General features: G+C 41.5%; 2 protein-coding genes across 10 annotated transcripts in view; one reads left to right on the forward strand and one right to left on the reverse strand.

Annotated features, from left to right (window-relative positions):
* LOC309356474 (ankyrin repeat and fibronectin type-III domain-containing protein 1-like) overlaps nt 1–25,081 on the reverse strand; it is a 329,664-nt gene that overhangs the window by 247,722 nt on the left and 56,861 nt on the right. For 8 of the 9 annotated variants that reach the window (XR_014162814.1, XM_081887937.1, XM_081887934.1 and 5 more), the window contains 2 exons: nt 19,047–19,240; nt 15,240–15,469 (listed from right to left, as the gene is read on the reverse strand). Coding sequence is in view for 8 of the 9 variants with exons in the window: in XM_081887934.1 (XP_081744060.1) it covers nt 15,240–15,469; nt 19,047–19,240 (424 nt within the window). In the remaining variant the exon portion in view is untranslated. Of the gene's footprint in view, nt 1–15,239; nt 15,470–19,046; nt 19,241–20,118; nt 20,218–25,081 lie in introns of those variants that run through there. The other variant, XM_081887938.1, reaches the window with a different exon arrangement.
* The window catches only part of TEDC2 (tubulin epsilon and delta complex 2), a 201,713-nt gene that overhangs the window by 78,936 nt on the left and 97,696 nt on the right, over nt 1–25,081 (forward strand). The gene's annotated exons all lie outside the window — the stretch shown is intronic.

Below are 25,081 nucleotides of genomic sequence, written 5' to 3' on the forward strand. Positions count from 1 at the left end.
TATTTGCGCATATGAATTTTTTAATCTAATCTTAATTTGCAAACTTTTCACTAACAAAAAGCCTTCAAAATTATAAGCACAAATAAAATCTGGGGTAAAATACCACTTTCAACTTCAGTAAGCTCCTCTATTTTCACCAGGACAATATACATTCTCTATATGCATTTCAGCACTGCCTCATATTAGTCTCCACCAAGCAAAATTGTTCTCAAATTGCAGCATTTTACCCCTCAATAACTGCAGGCAATTTAAGTGTAACTGCGGTGCCGTTTTACCCTTTTAGCATAATTTTTTAAAAATCAGAAAATCAACATTCATTTTATTCCTCCTCTCTGGAATACTGGCACTATTACTAAATGTACCCTGACCACTGGAATTGAAATGAAGCACTGGAATCAATACATTTATTGCATCTATTTCACACAAGCCCTAAAATAACAACTCAAAATAAAACCATAAAAATAAAATAAATAAACTTCAAATTAAAACTCCTTAAATTGCATTAAAGGTACCCAAGGGAGACGGAAGTTGTCAAGTGCCTGATGGAACATGCCTCAGGAGAATGTTTCATAGTTGGACATGACATGAAAAAAGGCCCTCTAATTTCTGGTCTAATCTCTGACAAAGATGGGCCAACAAAGATTATCTGCACCAACAGCCAGTTTCAAGTGATAGAAGGTGGTTCTTTATATATCCAGTCCCTAGAAGCTTCATGGTGGTGGTTTTTAAAAAATGCTCTGAACTGTGCTCAGAAACCACAAGCTACCTTAAAACTTTCAGTACTGGAGTAATGTGTTTATGGCATCCACGTCAGTTGACAACCTGGTGGTCAAATTCTGTACCAGTTAAGCTGCCAAACACTTTGCAAAGGAAGCTCCATCCCCACATACAACAAATTACAGAAAAGTCTGGGTGTTTTTACAACTGGGATGACTGAGCAGATCCATTTCCCCCCAGAAAGGTATGCAGATGAAGAGAAGCATTTGAGTAGACCTAGGGGCTGGGGTCTGGCACAGAGCCAAGGTACTACAGTAGCTAAGATTCTCAGCTACAAACCTAGAAGTTCCTTGTTTAAATCCTATCTTTCCATTAACTTAGTACAGGCATGTCCAAAGTCTATTTCGGGGGCCTAATCCGGCCTGCCAGTTGGTTTAATCCTGCCGCTGTGGCAGTTTACTAAAAGAAGCTCAACAACTTTGGGGTAAAATCCTAAAGAAAGGTCAACAACTTCAATCCTAAAGAAAGGTCAACAACTTTGGTTGGCCCTTTGGTCAGCCCTCATGGCCCTTCACTTCATCAAATCTGGCCCTCTTTGAAAAAAGTTTGGAAACCACTGATTTAGTAGATAGTTTTAGATTAAGCCACTTTTTGTCTCTCAGCCTTAAGCTCCCATCTGAAAAATGGGTAAATTAATACAGATCTTACCCACTGCCCTTGCTCAGGTTGTTGTAAGAATAACACAATAATTGATTTAAGGTACCATAAGGCACTAGAAAATTGCCTCAGAAGAATGCAGGATGAATTGTTCTTATTTTTGGTGCTGACCAATCTGGTCAAAAACCAAAGAATACATGAACATTTTGCCCAGTCCATGAAGTACATTCTCTAGCCATGTGAGATCCGGAGCATATTCCCCCTCAGTTTTCTTCTACACATATTGTCTAGAAACTAATTTCTGGTACACAGAACACAATGAGCTGTGACCACAATACCAACTGCCAGGAGGAAAACAGGGGCACCCTCTAAACTGCAGGCTGTTTCCAAATCCCAAAAGGGTGAAATCAGAAGTTCAAGAATAGTCATTGAGAGCCAGTGTGGTGTAGTGGTTAAGAGCGGTAGTCTCGTAATCTGGGGAACCAGGTTCGCATCTCCGCTCCTCCACATGCAGCTGCTGGGTGACCTTGGGCCAGTCACACTTCTCTGAAGTCTCTCAGCCCCACTCACCTCACAGAGTGTTTGTTGTAGGGGAGGAAGGGAAAAGAGAATGTTAGCCGCTTTGAGACTCCTGAAGGGTAGTGAAAGGCGGGATATCAAATCCAAACTCTTCTTCTTCTTCATCATCTAAAAGATACCCTTAAGAGGTGGAGTAGGCTTCATATGCACTCATGTAAGTGACATTTTGAGGATGTAACACTCATAATTCCCCTCAAAAAAAGACAAAGAAGTTATTTCCACTAAGTTGCATTTCTGACACACAGATGTCTGACCTGATCTTGAGCTACTAAAAGGAGGGTATCACTTTAAATTGCTTTAAGGTAAAGGTAAAGGGACCCCTGACCATTAGGTCCAGTCGTGACCGACTCTGGGGTTGCGGCGCTCATCTCGCTTTATTGGCCGAGGGAGCCGGCGTACAGCTTCCAGGTCATGTGGCCAGCATGACTAAGCCGCTTCTGGCAAACCAGAGCAGCACATGGAAACGCCGTTTACCTTCCCACCGGAGCGGTGCCTATTTATCTACTTGCACTTTGATGTGCTTTCAAACTGCTAGGTTGGCAGGCGCTGGGACCGAGCAACGGGAGCGCACCCTGCCGCGGGGATTCGAACCCACAGCGCCACCCGTGTCCCTTTAAATTGCTTTACCTTTTCATAAATGTGGCCTCAAATAGTAAGGTCATGCCACCTCAACACAAGTATGTCAATTGTTATTTTACATCTTGTGTTTCATATGAATACCTCAGCTTTGATGCAAGTATGCTGCCCAGGCTGCTTTCCTTAAGGTTATGTCCCTGTAATAATCAAGAGGTAGAATCCATAACATCCCCTTCTATTTTGTAATCTCTATGTGGGAATCTGGCAGCATATGATTGGCCCTTTGCTGACAAACTACCAGGAAGGTCAGTTCAATTTTAAGTTAAATATCTAAAGCAAGTTAAAAACCCAAAGGAATCACTGCAGTGGCTAAATTTCTATCAGTAGCGGTGACAGCAAGAGATCAGCTTGCCACCTGAAACTGGAAATCCCGTTATCAGGAGCTAAATCAAGATTATTGTAGTTTTAAATGATGGTTGTTATCTTGTACATTAACATTTGTTTTCCTCCAAGATTCTTAGTACACTTATTTCTTTTTGGTCTATTGGCTGTAGTACTTGATTAATATGAATACCTCACTATGCTACAACATACATATGACTCCCCTGCTCAAAAACCAAACAAACAAAATTCCCTCTGCATTAAACACAAGTCTGTTCCAAACTGTTGCAGAATGTTAGCAAAGGTCAGTGAAACGGTGTTTTGAAGGCTCAAACCCAACAAAGGTAACACACAGCATAATTCAAGCATGCTGTTCACAGACAACTATCTAATGGAAGGAAAACCTATGAGCATGTTCTGAAAGTAAAATAAATCCTTCTTTTAGTCTGTTCTCAGCTTGCTGTGAAATATCACAGTGATTCAAAGTACAGCTCAAACCAGTGTGCCCCCTTACTCCCCTAGGGAGTTATAAATTGGCCCACTATTCTTGATATTTGTCTTTGTCATTCACACCAGCAAACATTACATGGACTGTCAGTCCTTCTTTGATCTGGGAAACAGACGGACATTTCTAAGACCAACACAACCTCTTTGGTAATTCTCTCTCAACTGCAGTCTCAGCCAGACTGTCTCCTTTCCTCTTATCTTCATGTCCTTGTCACACATAGTCTGCCTGACATTTGAATACTCTCTCTTTCTTTCGGCTGTCACAGACTAGCATGCCAACTGCAGCCTAACTCTCCAAGTACTCTTCCACCAATTCCACTCCTGTCAAGTCTGCATTTATGCCTCTGCCACAAAAGATGCAGAAAGGGCAAGAACAAGAAAACAAGAACAATCCCAAGGAAGAAAATAGTTCTGCAATACAGGAGGCATTGCAGCAAGTAGACAGATTAAGAGCCAAATGCAGAGTTGAAGCATTTTAATGTTGCTAATATGAGTTACAAGCACCAGACAATTAAGACAGCTGAGACAGGTCTCATTTGTTAAATGCTTTTTAACTATAAACAAAGCTGTCCCTTCTTAATTACATCAGCTAGATGGGCAAAAATAAACTCTTTCTAGATCTTCCTGGCTCTAGAAATTGTTCAGACCTATAATGGGAAACATAATCAACTTTTGCTTAACTTCTCACTTCTGTCATGGTGAACAAAGTCTAAGAAAATTGAGTGTTCTAAAAATCTAAGCTTTCTGATAGAATTGAAGCAAGCCTTGATTAGTACAACAAACTTAAAACATATGACAGATGTGCTTGATACTTTCAGCAGAACCCCTTGATTGTTCCCAATACATATCAGCAATGACCTGGACAGTTCCCTGAACTCTTGAATTCTATGCTCCAGCAACACTGGCTAGAACCCTTTAGGATGTCACAATGCATCATGAAGATAGGTAGGTCACCAATTGGGCAGTCTATGTTGGAACATCCCCAGTGGTTTTCTGATGGAATGATATCCCGATATATCCTCGCCATGAGTGCACCTCCACTAGCAGAAGAATTAAAAACAGTCAGCATCAGGGAAAGCATGGAAGAGGAATGAGGCTTTGTCCCTATCCTTAGTCACAGAGACTACCAAGAAGAAGAAGTGGGATGAAATTAAAACACCTACCTGAGAGCCAAAACACAGAGAACACCCATCCACTCAATCCACCCCATAGTGAAAGAGCCTAAGATTCAAATCAACTGTGCACAGGAAACCCATAACGCAGATAAGATACAGGATGTTGACATGCTTCTTTGGCTTTATGTTGTTTACACTTAGAAGCAACAAGGGGGCTCCTTGGTGGTGGGAAAGATGGAGAAAGGATACTTTGCAACAATAAGCTGGCTTCAGAACACATATATGAAGAGTAGGTTGCAGATCCAGGCACAGCAAAGCCGTGGGAGGGGAAACAGACAAAAAACAATGACAAGGAGTTAGATGCTAGATAAAAATTAGGCCACAACTTTAGTGTTGACAGGATAATAGGTTTGGCATAGGCACTGAAGATCCAGCCAACTTGCTGGTTGATAATCTGTCAGTCAATAGACAGGGCCAACTGATGTTTGGGTCCCCCACAGTGGGAGCCTCTTCCACTGGACCCCAGTCAGCCACTGGTAGAGGAGTACTATGGTCCATCAACCCACAAGCTGGGTTTCTGGACAGGAAGTGCCACCTTCTAACACCTCTTAAGGAGATCTCCTGATGACATGGGGTGGAGTGCCCCTTCCCTGTCCTTCCCTACTGCCATTACAAAGTTGTGACAATAGCTATGGGGTAGGGGGAAACCCACAGGAGCAAAGCAAATCTACCTGTGGGTCAAATTGCTTCCTGGCCTGAAACCAGTGACTGACAGCTGTCCACTGCTATGCTGATAACCACAAAAATCCTGTTCATGAAAAAACCAAGACAGGAAGGTAAGGAATAGAGGACATATGGGGACGTCCCAATGAAGGTGGACTAGGCAAAGGGAGTCTGCCCTGAAGTCCTGTCTGCTGGGAGTCCTGTGTGGATGCTAGCTGGCTCCCAGGATCTTACAGTATTGTCTTCCCCTGCAGCCTCAAAGTGCTTTCCCACTGTACAGGAGGCCCAAGACACCACCACACCAATCTTCAAAGGCCACTCCTGGTAAGTTGGGGAATGGGGGATTGCCAACCCTTGTCTTCACAAAATTCTTACAGATACTGTGCCTTAGGATTCCACACACACACCAGGAACTTTTACACCACTACACCAACTGTTGAGGTAATGTCAATGCACAATATACAGGTCCCACACAGGAGATGCATGTTTAAGAGTGAGCTGTGTAGAAAAGGGGAATGTTTTCAGTCATAAACCCCCTCTTGCAGTTAAGCCCTCCACTGGTGAATGCCAGACATTCCAATCCAACCATTGCTATTGCTAGCCAAACACTCATGAGTTCTTTTGCCTTACTGGATCAGAGGCTGGCCACATTGTCCTGTATGCTTGCTCTGCTCCAAGTTCCACTGCAACTTCTTACTGAGAAAAGAGTAAATATTGTCACAGCCACTATGATTAATGGGGTCAGTTTTGTTGCCTTAGACAGTGGGGGAATGTATGTTTGAATTGCTACATTCTCTGTCTTGCGTGGTCATTCCACCCCCCACCCCCCATCCCCATCTTTGCAGGGAGGCCATAAAATCACAAGTACATATCCTGATGTTTGTTTTATAGTGGCTTTGACTACACAAACAAATATGCATACATGCTCTGATGATGTGCTTGTGAAAGCTGGCCACCAATGCAGCAGACTCACTGCACTGCCCTATCTGTTTCTTACTACTTCAGAAGAATCAAGAAACATCCATTTTAGTAAATACTTTTAGTACAACTATACACACCAGGATATAATCTTGTAAACATTATTTTAAAAAATACTAAAAATATATGTTGTCAAACAGGATTCTTGTTCCATTATGATGATAAGGTTGCTTCTCTGACTTAATATAGTTGCAAACCACAGCTTGTCTCACAGTCAGACCTAAATGACTAAATTTATATCTTCAATCATCATTTGACAACTGGATAATTTTTTAGTTATGATAGCTTTAACTTTTCCTACTTCAATTAATAGCAGAAGTCAAGTTATCAATCAGACTCTTAAAGGGTGTTTTTCCAGATGTCTGGCATGTTTTGCACAATATATGCATACAGTACATTTTTGTTGCTAGGGAACTCAACTTCTTCCCCAAAGGAAGCATTTGTGTTGCTGAGATAAACCACATTTTCCCAACAATATTGATAGTTGGAAAAATAGGATTCCATCTCAGATACCATTTTTAATTCTATTTTTATTTTATGTTCTACATAGAGCAGATGTGCACAAGGGACACAGACATGTATGGGGTATGAAATCACTTGTGACAAGAAGCACATTCTGTCCCTTCCCCACCCCTCACATGCCTATACTGTTTAAAGAATACTGCTTATACTGTTTAAGCAATCAAAGGTTTTCAATATTTTTGGGTCCAGGGCTCCCTTGACCAACTACATTCTTTGTGCGGCACCCCTGTGGGGCTCAGGAGCCCAGTTATGTCACTCCTTGCCTGCAGAACTGGCAGCCTCTCACCATTTTTCAAAGACCCTTCCTTGTGGAGTGTTCCCTCAGCCTCCTCTCTTCTCCCCTCTCCTTGGGAGTCCTCTGGGCCCCTTGTCTCTGAGCTTCCCACACACATACCACAAAGAGAAGTGCCTCCTCCCACTACCCACAGGGGCCTGAGTAGCACCCCCTGGACAGCCCCTGAGGTACCATTCACCTGGAGAGCTTGTTGCCAGGGCTGCTGTAACAAACAGCTGTACAAGTCTCTGGGAGGCAGAGACGTGAGAGGGTATCAGAGGAGGGAGAGAAGGATAGAAGAGGAGGCCAGTATTGCCCGTGGTACCCCTGGCCATGATTCAAGGCACCCTAGGGTGCCATGGCACACTGGTTGAAAATCACTGCCTTAAATGTTATCTTTCTGTAAAGACTGTGTCTTCCTTTGCTGTACCACTCAAGAAAGGAAGCCTTTCTGAGGTTCTTAAACGAAACAATGAACTGTGAGCAACAAAATGGCTACCACCCCCACCCTTATATCCATTTCCCTTATATCCATTTCCCCTTTCCCCCTAACTAGTGATAGCAGTGTATCTGGGTTTAGGTTTTAATTAAAGTTCTGTCACAGTAATACTGTTCATTAATGGTAAGCCATAAATCATGGTTTATTGTAATGTGCAAAAAGTCCATTATACAGTGGTGCCTCGCAAGACGAAATTAATCCGTTCCGTGAGGCTCTTCGTATAGCAGTTTTTTCGTCTTGCGAAGCAAGCCCATTGACAGCTTAGCGGATTAGCGCTATTAGCGGTTTAGCGGCTTTTAGCGATCAGCTGTTAAGCAGCTTATCAGCGGATCAGCTGATAAGTGGCTTAGCGGCTTAGGAAAAGGGGGGGAGGGGAAAAAACCCGCAGGAACTCGCAAGACATTTTCGTCTTGCGAAGCAAGCCCATAGGGAAATTTGTTTTGCAAAGCGCCTCCAAAACGGATAACCCTTTCGTCTAGCGGGTTTTCCGTCTTGCGAGGCGTTCGTCTTGCGGGAACCTTATCACAGAGCAAGATGTCAGGTGGCCTGGGAGAGATGGGAGAAGAACAGGGAGACAGTCTCTAATGTAGTTCTCACTTGCCTCCTTTGCTTTCCTACATATATAAATTACTACTGGATAGCCCAGAGTAGACTGCTATCTTCTGTACTTTAGTCTTGTTAAAGTACACTTGTACTCTGTGTTAATTGCTGACTACCCATTCATGGTAAGCATGATGAAAAAGGATTTTACATGGGAATTCTGGTTGATTTTTGGCATGGGCATTGCCCTTCTTACACACGATATTAAGTTCATATACCCACATGAGTTCTGTGGGACGTACTCCCTAGAACAAATCATTAGGAGTGCAGCACAAAACACATTAATTAAAATTTGATTTCTAAGAACTGTTAAAACAAAGGTTTTTACATCCTTTAGTTCTCCAGTTCACACCAAAAATATTTCTGTGCTTGTTTGCTTATTTATTTTTCATTTGTCATCAAACAGGTCTCCAAGTGACTTAAACCGAATAACATATACATGAATGAACTATAAAATAGAAAAGAAATCATATAAACTGTCATGTCTTCACTGCCAGCAGCTGTAATTCTGATAAAGGCTTTAGTGAACAAATCAGGTCAACACATAGGCAAAGCACAAGTTACAAGGTGCAGCAGGTACCTAAGAGGTATAGACAACTGGCCAAGTACAAATAAATATATTGATCCAACAAATGACATGGGCATAGCCAGGGGGCGGGGAAGGCCAGCTGCCCCCCAAATCAATAAAAATACATAGCTAACTCAGGTTCTGCCCTCCCTAACAAAAATCCTGGCTACACCCATGCCCCTGCACATTCCTTCAAGCAGGTTACGTCTGTGAGGTATGTTCCTGCTGGAGCTGGCAAATGGAGGCAGTTTTGGCCCTAACTCAGCATCTGATTTACACTTCACTAACAGAAGCAGTGCCAGGGGTGACTCTACAGCAGGAGATATCTAACTAGGGGTGTCCAATATCAAAGGAGCAGAACATTCTTCTACCAACCCATATGGCCCCTCCCCTGGATCAACTTCTCATTCCCTGGATTATTGGCCTCCCCTATGGGCTCAGACACTTTTTGGAAATCCCAATTTCACCTCCCCAATCCCACTAGGCCCTCCACAGTGTCATCCAGCTCCAATTCCCTAAACTCTTCCCATTTCTCCTCAGGATCTGACCATCACCTCCATGACATCTCCACAGGACTCATTAACATTCCATACAGTATCATATACAGCATTTAAGTTACAGATTGCACCTAACTTACAATATTAGTAATCTAAATACAATTTCAAACTGAATAAAGGGTTCTACTCTATTTAAGGCCCTTTGTCACAATTCTTCTTGTCCCATGATAACGTGGCAAAGAGATTTACAATGGCACTGCTCCTAAGCAAGTTGGGGGTGCTCTACTAGGGCCACATAAATCATTCCTAGGCACAGCCTCTGAGAAAATTGGTTGCTGTGGTGTCAATAAGCAACTTTCAGAAATTATAGTTCATTTAAAAGACTCATGGAAAAACTTGAAACACCAACTCTGCCTCCTTCAAATCCCTTTTGCATTAGGACCAGGAACATTCTATATTACACCTGGGAGACTAGACAAAGATGCTGCTAAAAATAGTCCAATCTCAGTTTGATCACTGGTATCAAGCTGTTTGTTTATCCTATAAGCCAGTTAAACCTAGATATTTCAAAGGCATTGAAGCTTTATCAGCCTAAAGGACTGTGGAGTTGACAATGACAAAAGCACACATGCTGAAAAAGGACTGTCACACAAGCCAGTCCTATTGCTGGAAGCTTAGAAAGATAATGCAGAATTATCTACCATGGCAATACCTAGAATCACTGTAACCTGTTGGGTGCTTTGCACATAGTGAGAGACCACAGCTGAATGTCTTTTGTTCCTCTTTCTGTCATTCTTGATAAATGTCTTAACAGTTCAAATATAATTGCCAATGCTACTTCCTTCCGAACTGGAAGAAATTCATTTCAATCTAGTCAACTACAGACACTGTCTATACTAGTTCTCTACCCCACACCAGGGTCAAACTGAAACACTTTCAACCTGCATTTGCACATGTGAAAATGTTTTCACTGAAGATAACTTCCAGAGGGATAGTAGTATTGATCTTTTGTAACAACAAAAAAAGAATTTTGTAGTATCTTAAAGGCCAACAAGATTTATTATGGCATTAGCTTTTGTGGGCTATAGGCCACATGATCAGGTGCATGTTGTAACTATTCCTGGGGGCTAGCCTGGCCCTGCTGATCTGGTTTTTTTCTTTTTCCAGTTCAGTAGGTGGGTACTGTAGTCTAAGAAACTTCTGGTGTAAATCCTTAAGCTGTGAGACAGAAGAGATGTTGTCTTTAAATAAAATAATAATTTTAAAAGCTCAGTATCATTAGAAGCCCCCAAATTATTCTGTGGTTCGATTAGTATACTTTAGTAAAAACAATACATATTTATGGGGGGGGAGGTACCTAGGAAGTTAAAATAAAATCAAGGATTTTGAAATTTCTAATAAGAGCCTGTGGGTAGCTCAAATTTATCAAGGGTCTAATGTTGCTAAGCTGTATGTATATCCTTGCTTGTGTTAGTTTAATAAAATAATTTCATTTTATTTTAACTGTAGAAAGAATGCCATTAATATGCAGCTCACTACAGTGTTATAAGTCTATGGGGACATACATTGGAGTTTATTACTGCTATCTGCAGTCACAATTTCCTTTAAAAGTAGCTTGAAATAATTTGTTCCCATGTCTAATATCAATTGCACACTGTGTTGGAAGCTGTGGCAGTATATTTTGTCCGTCTAACTCTTGTTAAACTGCTTACACTCTCAAACATTCCTCACAGAAGTAACAGTCAAAGCCAAATAAATCCCAGATACTAAAGAGACAGCTATATTCACACAAAAATAAAACAGAAATGTTTGGAAAGAAATTGGGAAAAGATACCCAATGTTAGAGAAATGATACCATAATAGAAAAATCAGGTATACTTCTACAAGTGTTACTTTTTTTGTAATCTGCTTTGAGGTTTTTTCCTGCAATCAAAGCAATATATAAATTTTAATAAACAAATAAATAATAGAAGTACTAGTTCACAATACAAGTGCTAGTTTACACACACACACACACACACACACACACACACCCCACCTGCCCTTCTTGGTGGAAAAGTCTAATTAGTTGAATAGGTTCTTCTCAGGGACAAAGAAAAGAAAACACCAATAAGTTTTAAATTCCTTCTTGGTAGAGCAGGTGGTAACAGCCTCTTTAAAGTGAAGCAGTAATCAGACCACACTTGAAGAAACCTAGGCCTGTCCCCAGAACATGTAAACAACTATAAGCCAGTTGCAACATCCCCTTTTCTCGCTTTGTGAGCAGCCTAGAGAATTATGGAGCAACTATTAATAAGTAAATAAACTAATTATTAAATAGATTTCTAACCCAAGTGCTCAAACAGGTGATTGCCTGGCAACTCTATATACTCTTAAATAGATTGATTAGCCTACTCTGGTATTTTTATGTTAAAAGGTACTCCAAGACTCAGATTGATTTCAAGAACTGAGAGGAAGAGGAAATCTCAAGGGTGCAAAAAAAAAAAGGTTGTGTTTGCTCTGTAAGCTCCAAAGCACGCTTTTTCTTCAGTGGTACAGTGGTACCTGTGGTCACGAACGGAATCCATTCCGGAGGCCTATTCGCAACGTGAAAAGCCCACAACCTGAAGCGCCGTATCTGCGCAGGTGCCCTAAACCTGCTGCATCATGAGGCACATGAATCTTGTAGCTTTACAAAATAGACATCAATTAACCATTAGGGTTCTAGAAAAAAACAACAAGATTATCAGAAGCCTGAAGCATGCTGATAGTGTCATTAAATAGTTCAGTCACTAGGTGGCACTAGAGTTTATCTCTGGAGTCAGGATGCTCTCATTGTGAGAAATAAAATAAAATAAATTAGTAGTAGTAGTAGTATTTCTAGTTTAACGTGATGTGCCCTCTAGGCATCCCGTGGCGATAAGAGCATAATAATAGAATCATGAATATGGAAGGACCATCTATCTACTTACCAATCAAGATTACAGGGTGCCACTGTCAGAAGGATGATGCACCATACATCACTATCAGTATTAACAAATATCTCTGTAAGCCTGAGAGACAGTGGAAGGAGGAAAACCTTCCTTTCTTCAGAAGGAAATATGCAGGAAAGTGGGTAGAGGGAGATCAGTATCTGTACTGCTTTCTGGAAGCTTAGAATTGAAATTCCTAAAGGGATCTCTCTGCCAGTTTTCCGAGTAGCACACTCAGGAGCTCTTTCTATTTGTTGTAAGCCAAGATGGTGGGGACTTGAACAAATCATAGAAACTGTAAAGAGAAATGTGCCTGTATCCCAGGTACCACTAAAGCACGCCAATGCAGTTTACCATCTGCACACCTGGGCTGCATCCTTTTGTTTGCCCCTGTAGCAATATTACAAAGCCATTATTGCCGTCACTACAGACTATGCTTTCAATTTATTTTTTTGGTAAGGTGTTTTGAAAGCTGAAAAAGGCTTAAATGATCTCAGGTTTAGCCTTTTCAGGTTTAGCCTCATCTTTTCATTTCTTAAAACTCTGGGCTATCTACAAAGCCAGAGATATAACATCTTAGAACCACAGGACAAGAAAGTACAATGAGACCATGTGGTCAAAGGTTTTGTTTGCAAAAGTGAAGCATTTATCCACCTTCACCACAATTTCCCATAAACTAATCTACACTGTCTAAACCACAGCATGCCAGAGGCATAAAGAACAAGTGCACTGCAGGTGTACAAATACATCCAGATAACTCACTCAAGCAAACTAGACCACATATTTTAAGTGGGAAAAGGAGAAAAGCCACCAGAAAATCTAAGCAAAATGAAAATGCCTTCCCAACCTCTAGTGTAGGATAAAACAACAAAAGAAACTGGCAGTCGGTTTCTTACCCCAAAGCAAAGCTGACTCACTCTAATCATCAGAAATCCTTTTGATGCTTTCTGCTTCTCACCACAAATGATGGTATCAAATATGGCTGCTTTCATTCAACTGTGGGTTTTTTTCACTTGCAATTTGAAGAACCAGGGTCTTAAATCAGAATCCATCGAATTGTCACAGCAGAGTTCTATATTTTATATCAGAATAATCCATGACTAGCATTGTCATTGCGGAAAAATGAAACCAAGATTTTTAGAGACCCACCAAAGTACCCAAAAAAAGAGCAGTCAGACCCAAGCAAAATGGAAATTTAAACAGCAGCAGAGTTATGTACCAGGCAGAAAAACAATATCTAATATCAAATAGAATGTGGGTAAAGACCCCGGCAACGCATTGTGGAAAAACAGGCAAATAGTTTTGTCACTACTGCCTTTCTCCTTGCCCTCTAACGACACAGGTTTGTAACAACTGCTCCTGGTTTCCTCTCATTGTTTCTGAGTATTTTCATGTACTTGCATACAAAATGGAAAGTCTATCTATGGAAGCATTGTCTGTCAGTGGATCCCTTCATTACACTTGATCCCTTCATTACAATCCTGAAACTGGTAATGAGGTAAGGAAATGAGCATATCAGTCTTCAGATCAGGTGTCTCTCAGAAAGTGGTAAATGAGCCCATTAAATTTTAATAACATCCTACTTTACAAACTGTGTTCCATCTGTTATTTCTGCTCCAGTGCTATCTCCTATTAGACTCAAAATAATACATTTGAAAAAATGTTTACAGCTTTCTTCCAAAGTAACCCCGTAAATCAGTAGTTTTGCTGCTATGAGCAAGCCTATTTTGGTCTTTACAACCCCTACTTGCTGGAGGTAGCCCGCTTAAATTATTAGCCTGTCTATCTTAGGGAATAAGGACTACTTTTAAAGGAGACAGGTGAACCTTCCCTTACATCTAGAGAAGTGAAGTCCTGGAAAGCAACATGGAATGGGCTCTTTGGAATTAAACTGACAAACTGAAAAAAAAGTCTTATGAAATATTTTCCCCTTTCAAGTAAGTGAAAATCCTTTAAACATTTTGTTTATGTAAGACAATCTACAATGTTAGGGAATCAAAATTCTAAAATGTGACCACCTACAATTCTTCATTGTTTTTGAATTGCTTTCTTTCTTCTGGTGACCTTGAGTCTATAGTTTTTAGATACTAGAAGCAAGTATCCCACTTCTGCTATTCTTTTGACATGGCACCTCTCTTGTGCTTGGCTCTTTCATCTGTTCTCCTAAATTTATGTGACATAAATTCTGCTACAGATTGGGAAACAAGAAGCTTATTGCTGTTCATTATTCATTACCCTTCAACACACAGACTGTGGGGCTACAATTTCAAACTCATCCCTTCCTAAAACCAGATACATTACTGATACTGAACTTGAGTTTGAGTTGCAAACCACAACTCTTCCCATGCATCTCTTTCACTCTTCCTCCAGTAACTGGATTGCTCCTGCAATTTTGGCTTAAAAGCACCCATTTCTATTCTAGGTTTCCCCCATACACGGTTCTGTCCAAGTCAACCTGGATATTTATCTCTCATAGATATACTTGTGCTTCGAAATCTCTTTACCACTTATGTACTGATGAGAACTGTTATTCTACTGCTGTAAGATTTCTGGTTCAAAATTTTTCGGTCAAATTTGGGGAAGGATTAAAATTGGTGACAACAAATGGAAAAGTCTTCTTATTTTCTTGTGACAAATGCAGGGTTTCAACAGCAGATTTCAAAGCTTAAAGTTAGATGAGTGCATATGTGCACAATATGTGCACACATTTACCCAACTCAAGCAGAGCATATTTCAGATGCCAAAGTTATACGCTTTAACAATGTAGATGGTAGGGAGCTACATGAAGATACTGAATATCAGATCAATAAGTAAGATTCAATACTTCTGAACGGGCCAATGGGGGGGGGGCAGTCAGGTACACTCATCCTGCGCCTCAGAGGGCTAAGCTTAGAGTTTATAACTTTATTCTAACAAAACTCCCACCCCAGGCCTCAGACAAACTCTGCACAGACCTGTTTCTGATATACTGCACCATCAGTTTCAGTAGAGTATGCAAGCTGTTTGCAGGAATAACTAACAGTGCTGCAAATTTTGAAAATGCATGGACTGCAAGCCTTTCAATAAATGTGGGAAATAAGCAATTTGGTACTCACAAATTGCCTTCGAAGTTTTGTTTTGACCCGCTCTGTCTTGGTTTCTGTGGGGTGGATAGAATAGCTGAGGGCACTTAAGTGGTTGTCCACTGAAAGGCTCTTCCTCATGTAGAAGGACCGAGTTCTCAAGGATCTGAAAGGTGCCTCGTCCATGGCAGTGCACAGCCTTGGCTGAAGGGCAGGATCCCTCACAGATTCAGAACAATCATCTTCCAGCTGCCATGCTTCTCCTAGGACAGGGGAGTAAGAGAGAGAAAAGGACCCATAGCCATCAAATAAGGATCCAAAATTAACACTTTTGTTACAAGATTTCCACTTCTTGTCAACATTTTCCTCCGAAGGATAAAAACCATGTTTCCATTAATTTAAGCAACTGTGTTTCCTTCCTGGAGTGAAGATTGTCAGCATGAACAGCATGTTTTTCTCGTTCTTTATTAAGTGTGTACTGCCTAGATGAATAAATATTATTGGTGCGTGTACTCACACAGGTGATGTAAACCCTTGTCAGTAGATGTAAGATGAGGATGCAAGCAGTATATCACCTATCTTTTTGCTAGCATGAAAAGAGGTCAAAATGAGGGTGCAGAGTTAAGTGAACATTCAATGGACACAAAAAAAAACAGTTTGAGAAGGAAGAACATGCATAAAAAGGCAATAAATATTTTTATGAGAAAAGGCTCAAAAAAGGTCCATTAAAAATTGAAACCTCTTAGCACAGTACACGCTGCACAAATATAAGGAGCTGGTGTTCTATCTAGTGTACAACAGTTTAACTACCAGAAGCTCTCTAACATCTCAGGTGGAGAAGTTTCCCACAGCTGCTACCAATGATAGCTGCTTTGCCTACAGCTGTTAAAATACAGAAAATAAAGCAGCAAAGGCCCTGATCCAACCTCTCTGGTAACTGGCACAGGGGAAGCAGGCAGAGGCCCAACGGAGAGCTGTACAAAGGTTATCATACCAGGAGAAGACAGGCACTGTGAGGACCCTCCCCTGCCATCAGAGGGTGCCGCTGGCAGCCAGAAACCCAAAGCACCCTATCATGGTTCTTCAGAAACACAAACCACCCCATCATGGTCCCTTCAGTCCCATCCTAACCACAAATAAAATAAACTGAGAGAGTCTCACAAAAACTCTCCAAAACTATTTCAAAGCAAATGATGTAGACAATATAACAACCCCTCTCCTTTGGAACACTATGAAAGCGGTCAAAAATTAGCAAAACAGAACAAGACATCACAACCCTCTCATCATGCTACAAACAAACAGGAGCCAAAGACTCCTTTAAACCTATAGAACAAAAAAGGAGGGAACTCAACTCACTAGAAATCAACAAAACAATGATCAATATTCTATATTCTATATTCAAAACAACACTTTTACGAGTCTGGAGGGAAAAACTTCAGACTATTAGCAAACAGGCATAGGGAAAACAATCATCATCATCAATCTTTATTACGGTCCAGAGATCCAACAAATCGTTACAAAGCAATGCAAAATCAACCAAAATAAGAATTCACTGCATCACTAAAAAAGACGGCAACATAACAAAGAAATAACCTCAGAATTTGCGGAATTTTATTCCAACCTAACCCACCTGAAGAGGAAATCAGAAAATTCCTAACAGGGCTGACCATGCCAACCTTAACTGATGAGGAACAGAAATTCATTGACAGTCCTATCACCCCAGAGGAAATAGATACAGTCCCCAAAAAACTGAAACCACACAAAGCCCAAGGGCCAGACGGCTTTACAGCAGAATTCTATAAGAAATTCAAAGAACCCCTGATGCCCTACATGACCCGTCTATTTAACGACATCATAAAAGAGGGCCCTATTCCTGAAACCTGGACCTCCTCTAAAATAGTATCTATCCAAAAAACCACTCAAAGACAGCCTCAAAGTAAAATCATGCTGCCTGATCTCATTAATAAACCAAGACTACAAGATATTCACATCAATCTTGGCTAACCGCCTAAAAAAAATTCTACACAAATTAATAGCCCCAGACCAGATTGGCTTCATCCCTGGTCGCAATATAACAGACCCTATTAGGAAACTACTGAATATAATCAAACACTGCAAAACAACAAAACTTCCACTGACAATTATGTGCCTACACATTCTCAAAGCCTTTGATTGCTTAGAATGGAAATGCCTACTAGCAGTACTAACCAACATGAAATTTGGTGCCAAGTTCTTACAAACCCTCAAACAAATCTACTCCCTAGCCTCAGCATAATGCAGGACTAACAGTGTGGACTCTAATACCATAGCTATCCGAAGAGGCACAAAACAAGGATGTCCACTGTCTCCCTTCCTCTGAAACCCCTAGCAATCTGAATCTGAGCAGCAACAGACATCAAGGGAGTGGAAACAAAAGGCAGAACCTATAACTTAGGGCTTTTTGCAGGTGGCCTGATGGTCACGCCAGACCCCATAAACACAGTAGCTACCCTAAACAAAGAACCCAACACATTTGCAATGGTGTCAGGTATTTGAGGCTATGTGTTTCAACACACACTCCCTCAAATATCCAAAAAGAATTCACCAACATCACTAAGGTAAAACTCTGCAGCACCAAGTTCAGATTCCATGGGGTACAAAATAACCAGAAAACTCAACAAACCATACCTCCACAATTACAACCCCCTGTGGTGAAAAATCAACAAAGACTTGAGAAAATGGAACAACACCAACTTCAGCTTCTCAGACAAAATAGCCATGATCAAAATGATCCCCCTCCCAAAAGTAACCTACTTATTCCAAACCCTCCCAATCTGATTCCCCCAACCCAACTTCGCAAATGGCAGAAAAAATTACACTTGTTTATCTTCTCACACAAAAAACCAAGAATAAACACAAAAAACTAGGTGGTACCCAAATGCCCTGGCTAATACATCACCAATTACATGTCTTCATAAACAATCCAGTAATAAAATCAGTACCAATGAGGCCTAAGACAGTTGGATGGCGCCTTGTGCTCCTCCTTCCAGCAACTCCTGCAGTCAAGCTGGTGCCAAATGTATTGCTCTGCTTTCATTTGGACCACATCAGCAAGACCAAGAGGGTGGTCTTGTTGTCTGAGCAGTCCAAGACCTTCATACACACTGCTCAGGGTTATGCCCCAGAGAGGTTACTTTGGTGCTGCTAACAGCAAAAACAACATGGGAGGCAGCAGTTACAAGTTACAAGTCCATCTCTGCAGCCACAGCAAGCACTGTGATTTTCCAGTGGTTTGACTTCGCCCCCGGAGGTACACTGCACTGCCTGCTGAGACACATGGGGCAAGCAACAACTCTGACACACAGAGAAAAAAGAAACTGAAAATGAAGGTGTGTTTGTAATACAGTATATTAAAGTGGAAGGTAGCTTTCTAAAGGTAGTTTTTAACTAGAAAATGTTTAGAACCATGTTTCTTAATGATTTAAAGCCGGAGTCAGCAATTTTTTTCAGCAGGGGGCCAGTCCACTGTCCCTCAGACCTGGGGGGGCGGACTATATTTTGGGGTGGGAAACTGAACGAATTCCTATGCCCTACAAATAACCCAGAGATGCATTTTAAATAAAAGGACACATTCTACTCATGTAAAAACACTCTGATTCCAGGACCGTCCATGGGCCAGATTTAGAAGGCGATTGGGCCGGATCCGGCCCTTAGTTTGCCTACGCATGATTTAAGGAGTCTCCTGAAAAGGTGGCTACAAAAGAGCTGTCCTCAAGCTTTTCTCAAACCTTTGGCAGAACATAAATTGAATTAATAATAAAAACATAGTATACAGGATTACTTACATTTATTGAAACTTACCTGTAGAGGGCACTGTACATCCTTTTTGACAGTCAGGGGCAGAGTGATTTCTGTAATGCTTCTGTTCTGGCATATCTTTCTTGTACAATTTTGAATCTAGAAGTGGAACGCGGTTTATGATTGGGGACTGAGGAATGCTGGGAAGAGTCCTTGACTTTCCTAGTACAGGTCTCTGTGGCTTTCTGTCTAATGACCTTTAAAAGGAGAAAAGAAAGAGATTGCAATCAGATGTGCCTATGATTACATTTTTTTTATTCCTACGAGTGAAGTAGCAGATTTTTGAAATTAGATGAGTTCAGAACACAAGACCCACCTTGAGTTGAAAACAGTTTTTACTCCGTATTCCAAAACCCCTTTGAATTTAGCTATGTTCATCATGAGTAAATCCCAACACCATCTCCAGAACTTACATTCAAGAAATAGTAACAAGATGAAGGGGCATGGGGGGGGGGCGCTACTCATTTATATTTTCATTACACCGAAAAGCTGTACCAAAGCTATTGGCACAAAACATAGTTTCAGGGCCTTTAGTAAAGATCCTGGGCCACTCAGAACTACAAATCCAATAAATCTCATGCTAATGAAAATACAAAGATAAGCCTTGCATTTCACCCTGCCACCGCCACCAGTCACTGCTTCTGGAAGGTACGGTAAGTCAGGGAGATTCCAAAAGGGGGAGGCAAGCTAGCTGCAAAGATCTTTACTGAGCCTTTTTTTACAGACATTCCCAGACAATCAGGTACATTTTATGTTGTTGTTTTTTATTCCTTTCAAATCAAAATGTGGATTCCAGCTGAACTTCAGTAAGAAATTTCTGACAGCTAAGAGCTGTTGGATGGTCGCCTGTATGTATGAGATTTCTGCATTGCAGAGAGTTGGACTAGATGGCACTTGGAGTATCTTCCAACTCTACAATTCTATGCTTCCAAGATTCTAGGGTGGCTAAATATTATGCTGTTTCTCCCATATCAGTCTCTACAGCCACAACAGGCACTGTAACTCTCCAATAGTTTGATTTTAGCCCCAAAGGCACAAAGAGACCCAAAAAGCCAATCCTTAATGACTGACTCACCTCCTTTCACTTGGATTGGCTCCAATCAACAGAAAAGGCGAGAAGTCTTATTTTCCAAGGCCAAAAAACTCTCCTGTCATGCTGATTGGGCAGCTCTGGAAGCAGGGACTCTGCTGCAGAAATAACAATGGGTCTTTCACTCCCTGCAACCCTGGACCACTACACCGCTGCTTACAGATAACCGTCACTGGAGTCAGAGAAAAGAACTCACACTTCTGGGGAACTGATGTTTTGATCTGCTCAGCTGCAGGCAATGATTTATTAAGGATGAAGAAAAGAACAAGGGATACATGAAGAAGCATGGGGCCCATTCTCAATTATTATTTCACAAAGAATTTTGGCCTATTTTGCTTTCCAGTTCTGAAAGTGGAATATATTCTCTGGGGATTTGCAGATCTGTGCTTTCTTTCTTTGTCTCTCTTTCTCTCTCTCTCTTGCCAAACTAGATGACATTTAGAAACACGTGAAATATCTCCATTAAGGAAAAATAAGTAAAGCACAGCATCAGATGCTACAATCAAGAGAGGCACAGCAGAGGGAGCGACTGGGCTAGATGGGCAAATATTGTGATTTTTAATTCCTTGTAGAAGGCAAAAGAGTCACCCAGCATCTGCAAATCGCTCCCAAAAGCATACCTACCACACAGCCTTGCTGCAGGTGGTGACATTCCACTAGCATAGGCCCTCAAGGAGACTACATGAAGATTGAACAAAGGTCAGTTATAATCAACTGCACCAAGGCCTATAAATAACTGTTGTTTTGCTTTTCAAGCTGTGGAACTCATAATCAATGTTTGACAAGGATTTTCAAAATTCTTCCACCTAAAGTTATTAACTAGTCATTATCAATGCCTACCTGCTGAGCAAGCCATGAGGGTATGGAAGATTGTATTGCTACTAAATTTTGCCCAGATGTATTTGTTGCTTGGGAATCAAAGCTATGGCATGAAGGGGTGCTTGCCAATATTAAAAGAATGGCCACAGTATACAAACATTTTGAGTTGGATAATTATTTTAAGTTCAAATACAGTATATAGGATGGATAACGTGTTTGGATCGGACAAACCACTTGTGCCCTAGATCCTTGCCCCTCTTGACTGATAAAAACTAGCAGGGATGGGATAACTGACTGGGCTGGGGAGATGATTAATGCCTCCTTCTGAGAAGGGGTAGTGCCTGCCTGCTTGGAGGAGGCAGTGGTAAAACCACTCCTCAAGAAACCCTCCTTGGCTTTGGAAAATCTAAGAACCAACCAGCTACTAATCTCCCCTTCTTGAGCAAGGTTCTTCAGCAGGTGGTTGTGGACCAGATCTTTTAGATCCCTTTCAATCGGAGTTTTGGCCCAGTTTTGGCACAGAATATGCTTTGGGCACCCTATATGAAGACTTCTGTTGGAAGAGAGACCTCATTGACCTCTCAGCAGCTTTTGATACCATTGACCATGGTATCTTTCTGGAGCAGCTATCCGAGTTAGGAATGGGTGGCACCACTTTGTGGTAGTTCCAGACCTACTTGGATGGATGTTTCCAGAGGGTGTTGCTTGGGGAGTATTCTTCAGCCCCTTGGTGCCTTTAATGTAAGGTTCCTCAAGATGTGATTTTATCCCCTATGCTGTTTATCATCTACATAAAACTCCTGAGTGGGGTTATCTGGATGATATGCTGATGACATACAGTGCTACTCCTTTAAATATGCAGGTGAAGCAGTGAATGCACTGAAACATTTTCTTGCCTTGGTAATGGACTGGATTAGAGCCAACAAACTGAAGCTCAATCCATGTACGTCTGAGGCATTGTTGGTGGATGGTTCCCTAGACCAGATGGATGGAAGGTGGCCTGTTCTTGATGGGGTTACGCTGCCTCTGAAGGAGCAGGTACCCAGAGAGACTTGGGGGTACCTCTAGATACTTGGGGTACTTCTGGACCCATTGCTGTAATTTGAGGCTTAAGTAGCCTCAGTGGCACAGAATGCCTTCCATCAACTTCGGCTGGTGGCCAGGCTGCACCCCTTTTGGACAGGGACATCCTAACTACTGTTGTCTATGCTCTGGTAACTTCTAGGTTAGATTACTGCAACACATTATACATAGGGCTGCCTCTGAAGATGGTAAGGAAACTAGTGCAGAATTCAGCAGCCAGGTTACTCACTGGGGCAAGACAGTTTGATCTTATTAATGTAGGGATGAGCAGCCTGCAGCCCTAAATATGCTGCTGGACTACAACAACTTTTTTAGAGGGAGAGCATTTCCTTCAGGGCTGCAGTGGGAAGGAGAGGCTACAACTCTCACTTCCCCATATAATGCAATTCTGAAAAATATTGCAGCCTCAAGCCTGCTATTATTAATTTTCAACTGATGTGGCTGTGTCATGCCTCGTTTGGCCTTGAGCTAATTTGAACATATGCCTGGCTATTCTAAACAACCAGGAAAACCAAAGCCTCCCAGATTTATTTTGGTGACCCACTTAAGGCAAAAGCTCTCAGGTAAGTGTAAAGAGAGCTGCGGCTTTACTTTTCCACCTTCAGCACAAGCCGCAATTAAGTGCAGGGTGCACCTATACATGCAGTAGGTGTGGTCAGAGTGTAATCCACTGTGGACTTCATGACAAATGTCAAGTAATTCATCCTAAAATTCCATTACAAAATATTCCACTGGATATGGGGCCGTTCTAACATTCAGAGTGGCTTATGGTGCAGTTCAGAGTCAGTGTGCCATTAAAATATCCACTGGTAAATTACTTTTCTTTAGAATCATCCCCATATCAGAATTCCTGGATGGATATTTTACATGAAAGTGGTAGTGCTTTCAAATAAGTATGTGCACTTTGAGATCATGCAGTCATGTAGAAGACTGTACTCCATAGCTTGATGCACAGCAGAGACACCAGTCCTAGATTTTTCTGCAAGGTATTCAACTAAGTTTTAGTCATAGTAGACCCATAGAAATTACCTAAAATTTCTGTTATTTCTGACCATTAACCATGCTGGTTGGGACTGATGGGAGCTGAAGTCTAACTAAAACTGGAAGGTCACAGGTCAGCCACCCCTAAATGCAAAGTGGACTAATTGTACTTCATTGAATTTTCACTCATAATTAAATCTTTCCATTCAACTACTCTGGAGCAACTTTTCAGATTTATTTAGTTGTCTTATTAAATGCAAACCAGACAAACATTAAAACTCATCTCTATAGTTTTGGGGTGTGGAAAAGAGTAACACATATCAAAGGCTACTTCCTCCTCAAGAACTCCTTCCTCCTTTTCTATTGTACATTATAATAAGTTGATGGATAGTAGTTTTATTGAATCAAACTAACTGGCATTTGCTTGTCTATAACATCCTTTTAGCAATGGTCTAAGACCCAAACAAATCAGAAAGTTTGATTCTTAATAATATTTAAATTGAGACCACTGGAATTCTTTCATCTCTAACACTCATTCAAAAGAGATGTCTGAAACCAGCTTGAAATGAACTGTACAGTCTTTTCCCATATAGCTGGAGTTGCATTTTCACCTGTTGGACACCGTCACCTCTCGATTCTTGAACTGAGGATAAGCAGCAGTAAGCAATGCAGCCAGGTACTAATAAAGACTGTTTCTTGAAGATCCATCTATTAATTTAAACTGTGCAACATTTGCTTATTCCCCCCACACACACACCCTTGTGATATACTGATAAGATCATGATACGATCATGAGATAACTGTCATTACCCAAAAGATAGCTATCTCACAAAGCTGTCGTCACGGCTAGAACTCTCTTCACACAAATGCAATTATGTATACATCAATGGAAGAAAGCTTAGCAGTTGATATTTCTATCTCAATATATTAAGTATGATGATGAACACAAAAGAATAATCAATTCATAATTGGTATTCTCTTTTGCTAGCAAAAAAATGCCCCCAAAATACATTGGTTTCTTTTGGAATTTCCCTAGTAAAATAAGTTAGAAACTCTGACATGACCCAGCCAGAAGCTACATGGCAACATGGAGAAATTAACAGCCACAGTACTTCTGTGCACAGAAATCGTATCCTCCAGCACAATCACACTTCCCTTCCCCCAACCCCCGCTTCGTCATGTCTCATGCCAGCTGCCTGTTTCTAGGAGATAACCTAGCAATACTCTGTGATGGCACCGATGCTGGGATGAAGTGACAATGCATCAGGGTGCATAGTTTTACCTCTCAGTCTCCTGTATTGAATCCCTGCGGCGGGGTGCGCTCCCGCTGCTCGGTCCCAGCGCCTGCCAACCTAGCAGTTCGAAAGCACCTCCGGGTGCAAGTAGATAAATAGGGACCGCTTACCAGCGGGAAGGTAAACGGCGTTTCCGTGTGCAGCTCTGGCTCGCCAGATGCAGCTTTGTCACGCTGGCCACGTGACCCGGAAGTGTCTCCGGACAGCACTGGCCCCTGGCCTCTTAAGTGAGATGGGCGCACAACCCCAGAGTCTGTCAAGACTGGCCCGTATGGGCAGGGGTACCTTTACCTTTACCTAATTTCGCTTGTAATAAGAGCTTGACTAGAAGGGGGGCTAAAAAGAGGGCAAAACATGGGACTGAGAGGGCTTTCAAAAAAGATGGGGCATGGGGACACAAACCAAGCACCATATGATGAAGATGAAGTCATGCAAAGCACAGAAGTCCCATCCCCTGACAACAGGACATCTACTCCAATCCACCCTTTAGTCTACAACCTCAGTGGATGCTGCTCCCAATATATTCAAAGGAGCTGGGACAAAGCAACAGGAGCTCACTCCATTGTGGGGATTCAAATCACCAACCTTCCGATTGGCAAGCCCAAGAGGCTCAGTGGTTTGGACCACAGCACCACCCGCGTCCCACTCTGGGGGATAAAGAAAGAGTGAAAGAATCATATACACAACCTTGAGCTCCTGGGAGAAAAAGTGTGATATAAATAAATCCAACAAATAAATAAATCATGGAAGTCATTTTTAAACAGGCCTCT

This window comes from Podarcis melisellensis (assembly GCF_964234715.1).
Source record: "Podarcis melisellensis genome assembly, chromosome: 14".
NCBI lineage: Eukaryota > Metazoa > Chordata > Lepidosauria > Squamata > Lacertidae > Podarcis > Podarcis melisellensis.